Source organism: Melozone crissalis, unplaced genomic scaffold (genome assembly GCF_028551555.1).
Source record: "Melozone crissalis strain CALT ecotype California unplaced genomic scaffold, PUWL_Pcris_2 ptg000045l_1, whole genome shotgun sequence".
NCBI lineage: Eukaryota > Metazoa > Chordata > Aves > Passeriformes > Passerellidae > Melozone > Melozone crissalis.
In genome coordinates this window covers 2406589-2416690 of record NW_026535823.1, presented here as the reverse complement: position 1 = coordinate 2416690, position 10102 = coordinate 2406589, and the positions used below count along the sequence as shown (strand labels likewise).

The window sequence follows — 10102 nt, the reverse complement described above, 5'->3', positions numbered from 1 at the left end:
GGAAGGGCTCCTTGATCTTCCCCACTCCAAAGCTGTCAGGGGGGGCTCACACTCACCCCAGAGCCTTGGTGAGGATGGCTAATTCCCATGTTCAGCTGGTGGCCAGGCAAGGCATGGACCCATAAAGACCCCTTATCCCCTAGGCTCATGGTGCTGAAGGTGCCTGAAGGATGTAATTGTTGTTGCTTCATCTGCTCTTTCATCTTTCTGTGACTTAATCTCTGAGTGAAGCCACTTGTAACAAAACTTTTAAGAGTGACCTTGTCCAATGAATTGGATCTCCATGCATTTTCTTTTGTTCACAGAATAGCATTTTAGAAGGGACTAACACAAACATTTTATTTAGACTGCATTCATCATTATTTAAATATTGATACAGTTTTTGCAATAGTTACCAAGAGTTCCCAGTACCAGGGGAAAAAAAAAACATAGCCACATGCTTGGCTATGTTCAGTGCTTTAGCAAGCCTCTCCATCTCTTAGCTGAGCATGCAGGGTGATAGGTGTTGGTACATTGAATAAATACAAAATAAAGCACATGTTAAAAAAAGAAGTTTCTCTATGGGCCTGGAGAGCCACAGCCTCCTCCTGCCATGCCAAAACCCCGGTGTGAGAGCTGCTGTCTGGACTGGGATGCAGAGCGCAGGGTACGCAGTGGCCACAGCAGCGATACCTAATGAAGGAGAGACCAAGGCTGGGGGACAGTGAGACACCCGTGCTGCAGCTCACGGCAGCAATCCTGCAGCCGCCTCCTGTGCTTCCCACTGCAGTCAGTGCCCAAGCCCACAGCAAAGGCCCTGTCTCACCACAGCAATCAAAGTGTCAGCTGCCTTCCGGCAAAGCCCCGGAGCAGTAATGAGATAGACACATTCCTCCTACCATCTTCAGGAAAAGTGAGCCATGCTACTACTGAAATACATAAATAACACCTTAAAAAACTCCAACATTTTCAAGTACTCCCAAGCAGGGCCTTTCTTCCTCAGATATGGTGGTCCTATTCCCTCACAAACTGCTTCTTACAAGCCAGGACAGGCAAACCTGAAATGGCACTCCCAGAGTCAGGAATATAAACCTGTCTGGGAGAGAAGGAACATGTTTCTGTTCTGCTCTGCTGGACTATTTAACCTGGGAGCATGAAGGTTGCAATTAATAATATAGGAAATAATGAGCCTCCCCCAAAGTGACAGCTCTGCACAGCCCTAGGGAAGATCCTTGGCCAGCATAAACAGGGTGCTACAGAGGGAGCAGCAGCCAGAGGGAAGAGTTTCCCGTGATGGCCGAGGGAGGCTGAGCTGCCCTGCGACTGTGGCTGTGATGATTGAAGGAGGCTGTCCAAAAAGTTTTGGTTTCCCTTCAAGAAAGAGTAGGAGCTCTTCCTGTGCCTGATACTGCAATGCAGCACAGCCTGAGCTCTGAGCATACACTCCTGACAGCCTGGACATTTGGGAGTTATGAACAGCTAAGAACCAGAGCCAGCCCTTTTCACCTAAACCTCTGCAGATTAGAAAGGGGAGATGAGAGTCCCCAGCACTTCCTTTGGCTCCCCTCTGCCCTGCACCTGGCTGTGTGTCACGCTGTGACCTCGCCAGCCTGGTCCCTCCGTGGGCAGGGCCAGGGCTCGCCGGGGCTCCCCAGCACCCTGCTGGCTCGCAGGGCTCGGCACACGCAGCCACTGCCCCCGCTCCTGCCAGACAGACCCCAGCGCTCCTACACCGACCCGTCAGAGGAGGGTTTGCTACACACACTGAGCCTGGATTGGGTTACAAATGCTGGCTGCTGCATGACATGGGATACAACTGGAACATTAGACAGCTACTGGAGACAGCTCTGTTGCTTCATGCCAATGAGTGCTTTTGCTGCCACATATTCTGCAAGAGCCCGGCCCGCCCCTGCCTTGCTGCAGGTTCAGGCGCACTGAGAGATGATGTTGGAGTTGCAGTCTAAGCTGTGAGTGTGGTTTCTTTTGCAGTTTTCGGGCCTACAGCCAGCACCAGGTGGGCTGACCAAGTCCAGGTAGTAAGGGGACTTGAGGAAGCGACGGTAAGAATCCTTCTCCATGAGGGTGAATATTTTTCTCTGAGCCTCATCAAAGCAGGACAGTGTAGGCTCCAGCATGTTGTGGCTCGTCTTCTCCCGGGTGCATGAATCCAAGTTCACCTGTCAAAGAGCCAAAGGGACAGTGTAAGTAGAACCTGTCCCAGATGGGGCATGGGAAAGGGAAAATCCAAGTATCTCTCCACCATGTGTGCTTGCTGAGCAGTTGTCCGAAATGGCTGTTTGACACCCTGTTAGCCTCAGCAGAATCTGTGCAGCTGGACACCAGTGCATCTCTGCTACCAGAAGAGCTGTCAGGGGAGACTGACACATACATCCCTCTGGGATGCAGCTAGCCAGGAAACTCAAACTGCATGGGAGCAGCTGAAACATTGGGAATCACGGTCCTCTTGGGCTTCTCCCATTTCAGTGTGCGCGTGGAATGGCCATGTGGTTGTAACTAAACACACTTTCTCTCTAGCCAAATTTAATATAAAATCAATAAAAGACCCACCATGACCTTCTAACTAGCAGAGAAGCAGAAGCCTTCATCTCTTGTAAAACTATTGACTTCTGCTTGGCTGTGCTGCTGGTTCAGAATTTAGGGTGGTGCCTTTGCCCAAGGGATGTTCAGTGCACGTACCTCTTTCGTGGCCTGCACTGAGATGAACTCATCATAGATCTTCCTGGCCTTGGGGCTGAGCTTGGCCGGTGACTTGGTTTTCTTGTACTCCTCACAGCTGACCCAGAACTCGATGTTTTCCTCACTGTACTCAGATTTGAGAAAAGCACGGAAAGCAGCCAGTCCTCCTATGGATTGTTCAGAGGAAAACCAGGTCAGGCAAGAGTGTGGGTCCCTGAACACGTGCACCCCTGAATCCCAGCAAGCAGTGATTGCGGGTTCTCCTTCCCAGAGCTGGATGAGGAGCTGCCCTGGGCTGGCAGTGGGGAGGCTGGAATGCAGACAGGCCCCATGGGGATGTCACACGTGGGGGCCCAGCTGCCTGTTCCCCCACTGAGACCTTCAGTGTCCCTGCCAGGGGAACACAAGCAACTCGTGCGTTCCCAGGAGGCCTTGAGGAGACAGCCAGCATGCTCCACAGAGTCTCAGGCCATGGGAACAATGTGAAGGAAACCTCAAGGACGTGAGTGTAGCCCACAGCTGATGGGAAGGCAAAGTTTCCCATAGGTTCAGCTGCAAATAATATCTCCTCCTTTTGGTTCTTGTTTAACCCACCACTAACTGTGTGTCCCAATCTTGCCCTCCTCTTGCACAAGGGCTAAACCAGTTGCTTTCACAAAACAGACAGCTCAGCAGTAGGCCAAAACCACACTCATGATGCATTGGGATTGACCCTTGCCTTGGATCTGAGCAAGAGACCCCTTCCCCACCCCTCCTAGAGGTCTGCATGGCCAAAGGAGCTCCTGTGTGCCCCTAAGAGACAATCATAATGTCCTGTGTCCCCTCCCAGGACTGTTCAGAGCACACAGGCTCTGCACGCAGCATAAGAGCACTCTTCACTTACTGTCATGATGGATCAAATTTTCTAAAGACTCTGCCCATTTTCTTACTTCCTCTTGGCTAAGCCTATGGAGAGACAAAGGGAGAAACACAGGGCTGAGTTAAAAAGAGTACAGAAAGGACAAATTTGGTTTGTTTCTCAACACCACTAGAAAAATCTTTTTTCCTAATTGTTGTAAGAGCATACACAAGAGACTGAGAATGAAATATCAGCTTGTTTTACAGATACCCCCAGGGATCCCAGATCTAACCTACAGAAATTTTGGTTTGCAGTCCTCATCACCAGCCATGGGCTAGAAATTAATTTTCCTGGAAAAAAATTGGTGTGGATTTCATATTTATTTTGTGCCTGGCTGCATCTCTTGCTAGAGCACAGGTCTGGAACCACTCTTAGAAGTAATATCAGTGAACTCCAAAGGACTGGTTCCTTTAAGCTGTCAGGGGAACAGTAGCTATGTGGAAAAGAGGACTGTGGGAACTGGAAACACACGGGGAACACATCCTACATTCATCCCCTCTACCATACTAGAACACCCTAGGGCTCATGTGTTCCAGCAGCAAAGCTTGGCTTTTGGAGCCCTCTTTGGAGAGAGCACTGTGTCCTTGCAGACTGGGGAGAGCAGTGACACCCTCACAGGCTGCTGGCTGGTTTGTGTGCCTACACCTCTGTGCAGCTGTGGGGAGCACTGCACAAACCCAGCCCAAAGAGGCATGGCATGCTGATTCTGCAATGTGTCCAGTTGCACTGGGTCTGGAATGGAGTCATTCCCCTGTGCAGGACACTGTACACGCCCTCCCCATGCTCATTCACACTGAATCACGGACGTGGTGCCAGAAGGGACCTCTGGTTCAGCATTCTTCATGGAAATTGAAGTCCTCAGGTGTTGATGGTCAGCTGACAGAACTATCAACACCTCAGGGCTATTGCCACACTAGATCCAAGCACAGGTGTTCAGGAAGAACTGGGAAGCAGCACCAGAAGTCCAGCTTGGTGAAGGAATAAACAACATGCTGCAGCCAGTCTGGGATTAACTAGGTGACAGCATCTGCTCTTACCTCTGGCTTGAAGATAACTTCTCCTTCTTGCCCTGGGAAGAGCTGTAGTCACAGGAATCTGACTTCTGCAGCAAGAAGCCCAGGCGGTGCTTCATGTCTTTGGCACTGAAAGAAAAAAAATCAAGGAGGAGATGAAGACAATGCTTTGCACTCCCTCTGCAGCCTCCTCCAGCATTACTCAGTGACACAAATGCAGGTCACTGACAGGGACTCCAGTGCTGATTTTCCCCTCATTGCATAATGCACATTTTTCATTCTAGACAAACACAATGGCAAACAAGTCATTTTTCATGTTCAACAGCATCTTGCTGAGAAGGTCATCAGACTGGAAGCAGGTGGCAAAGGGGGAGAAGCTGCTGTTTTCCTACTGTTTACAGTAAAAATATTGTGACAGAAAAGCATCACCGTGCTGTGTGCATTACCTCTCCGTGAGCTGATTTGCCCAGCTGCCAATGTATGGTTCTTACACCCTTACTAATCCCTTCCTGCAGCCCCTGCCCTTTCCCCACCTCATCAGCTGGCACAGGAACAGCAGGGCCGTGCCAGACCACCCCACCAAGCCCGTGACACAGAGGGAAGGGAGGAAGTCAATGGCTTGGAGCAAGACTGTGGGGTGAAGTCAGGGGATGAGCCAAGAGCTCCACAAGCAGCCCACGCTGGCTGCAAGCTGCTCCCCCGCTCCACAGCAAGCTGCTCTGAAGATTCATCCTTAATTCTGTTCCACCTTCCAGCTCAGGACAATCCTTTCTTCACAGCAGCTTCTAGGTATGCAGCTGATACTGGCCTTGGCACCTCTCTGGGTTTCCTTCCAGTTTTAGAATGGAGGACGGGTAAACCATGCCTGCTTGCTCAGGCGCACAAGCCCTGGCCTGCCCCAAGGTGCAGCCACAGTGTAAAGCAGGAAATTCTTCTCCTTCTCCTCAGATGGGAGCCTGGAAAAGAGCAAGAGGCTGTGCCACAGGGCTGAGCTCCAGTAGCTGCTCAGCCCCCCAGCACTGCTCTCTGCTCCAGTGCCCTGTCAGGGATCCTGGCCATACCTGATCTCACTGCTTGCCTCAGAAATGTTCTCTTAACAGCTCCGGCACTCGGGGACAGCAAAGGGAGCTCACAGCTGCCTTAGAGCAGGGTGCCTGTGGCCAACACCAACACCCAGGCTCTGCCCAGGCACCCATGGGGACTCTGGGCTGCCAGGCTTGGGCTGCCTGGTGCTGTCATGCTCCTTGCCCAGGAGAAGGAGACTGCTCAGCTTTGCAGGAAGGTGGCAGCAGGAGGAAACAAGACACTGCTGCTTGCAGCCAGGCCCACAGCTTTCTGGAAGAGAGGGATTTTGCTGGGAATCCTGGACAGAGGTGTTTAAAAGATGGGAACTATTTTTCCTTGCATTTTTCAATATTTTTTTATCCTCATCAAATGTTCCTGCAAATTGGAAGTGTCAACACTTTTTCCTCGTATTTTCAGCACCCGTTTTTAAATTCAACCATGAGCAGGAAGCTTTATCCTCAGATGATAGGATAAAGCTATCATCTTTAGCTCCCATCCCCGGATGGGAGCCAGCTGAGTCTCTGCTTGCATTTTCCCAAGCCACTGCACATCTGCTGGGAAGCAGCCTCAGGAGCGCTGCTGCAGGCACGGGTGGGCAGCAAGGCAGCGCTGCACCAGCACAGACCCGCGCGAGTTCGGGTGGGCTGGATGAGAAGGGAGCGTTGTGCCTCCCTCCTGGGCATCTCCAGAGCACCTGAAAGGGAGTCACACCCCTCCAGGAGGGCCCATGCCAGCCTAGAGCCCCCTCGTGCTGGCCTGTGGGGCAGGCCATGCTGCCGAGGGCACATTTGGGGCTGTGCAGGCTCTACTCTGCTGATCCCACACACCGGGGTGCAGCCAGGTCCTGCAGGGCTACAGTGCAGCCCATCCTGACTGGCAGCGCACGGCAGGGGTGTGATGAGCCCCACAGCAGCCCCACAGGGCTGTGCATTGGGGAACAGCCTGACCTGGCCCCTCACCATCGCCCAGGGGACTTGGGCTGATCCCACACCAGCTGCTGCCGCATCCACATCCACCGCGCCCGCATCCCTGCCTGCTGGCACACGGGTCTCTTGCGCTGCCACGCTGCATTATCTGCATTTGAAATGCATTTCAGGGGATAATCCTTAATTGTTATCCTGTCTGCCTTGCTTCCCCCTCAAAAGAATCAAGAAAATTTAGCAGAGAAGAGCCAAAGGAGAAAAGGGGTGCAAAGACTGCAGCAGAAGCAGCTGACAGGAATATCAAAATATCGCAATGCTAAAAGCTGCTGTTTTTGATGATGGGGATGATGGGAAGGAAGGCTTTAGAGTTCTCCCAGCTCCGTATAAAACCTTTCTGCAATTCTGCTTCTAGCTGAAAAAACCCACAAAAGCCTCTAAGCAGTCATTTGTATCTAATCTTGCAAAATAATCAGAGCCAAATCCGTCCTCCTGCCTCGGACACAAAGCGCAACGCATCAGCGAGTCTCCGGGCTAACGAGACCATTCCCAGATGCTCAGAAATAAACAGTACCTTTTTAAGCAAGTGGCTGGCAGTGCAGCGAGTCCCTTGCACATCTTGCTGCCGAGGTCGGATCGGTATTCCAGGAAAAACAACGAGGCAGGAGGCGGCGGAGGCTGCGCTCGGTGCTGGGCTCGGTGCGGTGTGCGCGGCAGCGGCGCTGCCTGGGCTCGGCTTTATAGCCCAGCCCGAGAGCCCGGCAGCGCTGGCTGACCCAGTCAGGAGTCAGCGCAGCAGCAGCAGCACCCGTCCCCTTTTTGCCCACCCCAGAGGAAGAGGGTGACGTATAAAACCCAGACAAAGGGGTGAGAGAGATTGAAAACCTTACCAGAAACGAAGCTCGGTGTCTGGCTGCAGAGGTGGAATCTTCGAAAAGGGCTCAAAAAGCTTCGGGGGCTTCCTCTGTTGCAGGAGGTTGGGATGGTGCATATGAAAAGCAGGTTTTCGTGGGGGGACACAAATAGTAGAAAAGGTCAGAGAATCAATTCTGAGACGTGAGATGAGCTTTGCTGGTTCCTCTGTTAATTTCCTTTCCTCTTCTATTTAAAGTAACCTGGATCGAGAAAGGGACAAGAATTTTATACAGAAAAGGTTACCATACTCCAAACGAATGCAGAAAATAGAGCTCTTAAGGAAAGAAGAATGTAAATTCACCAGGGAACTACCCAGGCAGATGAGACTTTCCTGTTTTATTCCAGAGTCATGTGAATGTATATTTTTGGTGAGGCTGCAACAAAAGCCCGGGGGGGCGGGGGGGTGGTGGTGCAAGGCACCATTGGAATATAAAATGTGCATGTCTCAGCACATAAATTTGAGGACAGCTCACATACATGCGTGGAAAAAAGGAATTTAGGTTGGCAGCGCATCTGCCTTAGATATGAGTATCACTGCAGCACCTTCTCCATTTGCATTTGCAAAATCAAAAGTCAGACCTGGGGACTCTGGGACTCACCAAGGAAAGATGGTTAATTAAAATAAAAGGCTTAACTGTGCCTGCCCAGAATGTCTTTGAAGAAGTTCTGAGGGTTCTTCATGCTAAAGAATGAACCCATGAAACACCTGTGGGGGTGCCTGCACTGCCCTGGCTCTGCTGTAGTTCCAAGAACAGGATGACTTCAGCTACTTGTCCTCAGCCCTTGGATGGTGCAGAAGGCATCTCTCTCCCTGCCCCTCTAGCGAGAGAGAGAATTGGCTGATATTTATCGAGTTGCAGCTCAGCACAGCCTGTACCATCCTTACCAAAGCGGGGAGGGCTTTGGGCAGACGGAGGTGCATATGGGCTGCTGCATTTTAAGTCCTTCTCCCACTGTGAAATAAAGGAGCTTCTGATTAGCAGCAGGCTGCCTGCCCACACTATCCACTGCTGCACCTCCTCTCCCAGAAACCTTTCAGTGCTTTGCTCACGATCTGCAGAAGTTGCAGGATGAGCCTTTCCCTTCTGTGTCTCTAGAGTGTAGAGCCAGCAGCGTCAAGTCCAAATCCCCAAAGAGTTTACCTGCCTTGGCATACTGCATCCTCTCAGGTCATTAATTGTGCTGAAAGGCAATGCTCTAATTAACTGTAAAATGCTTTTGGAGGAACGGGACTGACCTGCTGCCAAACCTGAGGCAATGAGCCTGCGAGTCCTGCACTGTTTGGACTAAAAATCAGCTCCAGCTCAGGGCAGTGGAAAACTTTACCTGAGTGAATGCCCTCGTCCTTTTAGTGTTGGTGAGTTGACAGCCCTTGGGTGGATCTGTAGGAAGCAACTGAGCCCTGGCAGAGTTAGTGCCTAAGCTCTGTGGTGTCTTCTGTCTGGGTAGAAGTTGAAGGGCAGAATGTGGCCAACAGAAAAATCTTAACTAATTATTTACTAAATATATGTTTAATTTCATTTGACTGTCAAACTTGTGCAATGTTACTGACATTCAAACAATTCAAGAGCTTATCTGGCTGACACAATCAAGGTGTTTGCAAACTCTAACCTTGCTCCTCTCTCTGGCAAGGTTAGAGCTCTGGCTCAGGCAGGTCACAAAGGCTGCTTGCTAGGGAAAGGAACTTCTGTGCAGAACACAAAAATTCTGCACTTTGTCTGCAAAATGTTGTATACCAGATTCAGGAATGTCACACTTCTTTGTGGATTGCAAGCACGTTTGCTGCATGGCTCTAATGACACTCAGATGCTGCTGTTGTTGACATCAGGTCACCTTTTGCATTCCCCAACTTCTGTGTGAGCAGGCTGTAATCAGGAATTTCTGGCACTGCCATCACAACAGCCAGCCTAAATGGCTTTAAAATAAGGACCATTCTCCCTGGACTGGGCATGGAGACTCCTCGAAATGCTGCAGTTGAAATTTCCCTTTTTCCAGTTCATTAACACTGACTGGCTCAGCCTGGACCCCATGAGAGGAGTTTGGGCTTGTGCACTGTTTCTCCTCTAAGCTGTGTTTCCCAGCTTTCGCAGTTTAATATCCTCTCAGCTACACCAGCTGGTCTCCAATCTAAAGTATCCCCTTCCATCTCCCACCATCACAGGCAGGCCTCTTCCTCCAGGGCAGGCACAGACTGCGCTGTGCTCAACACCAAGCTCTCCCCATCCTCCTCCTCCTCCTCCTCCCTGCCAGCTCGTGAAGCAGCAGCTCACGCCATGTTTTACGCCTGGCACGTCATCCCTGGCTTGCCTCACCTGCTCATGGAGAGCTCAGAGGCGAGGATCAGCTTGGGTGCAGGGCTGGGGGTGGGCTGGGCCATCCCTAGGCCGTGCAGGCCTTTGGAGGCACCCAGGGGCTCTCAGGAGCCAGCACAATTGAAAACGTCTGTGGTACCCACCGTGGCATCCCTCCCCGCCCCGCTTCATCCCTGCTGCATCTCGAGCAGCTGGAGATGAGGCTCTGAAGGGAGCTTTCCCTCCCACCGCTGCCGGGGAAGAACGTCACACCCGTGTGCTCACCCCGCACACGAGCGCGTGTGGGAAGCGTCCCTCGGCCCT

General features: G+C 51.5%; 1 protein-coding gene across 4 annotated transcripts; it reads right to left on the bottom strand.

Moving 5' to 3' along the window:
- Positions 1-312: 312 nt before the first annotated feature.
- On the bottom strand, positions 313-8306 carry RGS4 (regulator of G protein signaling 4). 4 transcript variants are annotated; one of them, XM_054285586.1, is made up of 6 exons: positions 8194-8306; positions 7463-7687; positions 4612-4716; positions 3560-3621; positions 2677-2843; positions 313-2156 (listed from the first exon to the last, which is right to left on the bottom strand). In XM_054285586.1, exons 2-6 carry the CDS (start codon positions 7561-7563, stop codon positions 1905-1907), a joined length of 687 nt encoding a protein of 228 aa, XP_054141561.1. In that variant the 5' UTR covers positions 7564-7687; positions 8194-8306; the 3' UTR covers positions 313-1904. The 4 variants fall into 4 exon arrangements, with proteins under 4 accessions (XP_054141561.1, XP_054141560.1, XP_054141562.1 ...); XM_054285585.1 differs by lacking the exon at positions 8194-8306 and adding an exon at positions 7789-7866; XM_054285587.1 differs by lacking the exons at positions 7463-7687; positions 8194-8306 and adding an exon at positions 7147-7357.
- Positions 8307-10102: the final 1796 nt, after the last annotated feature.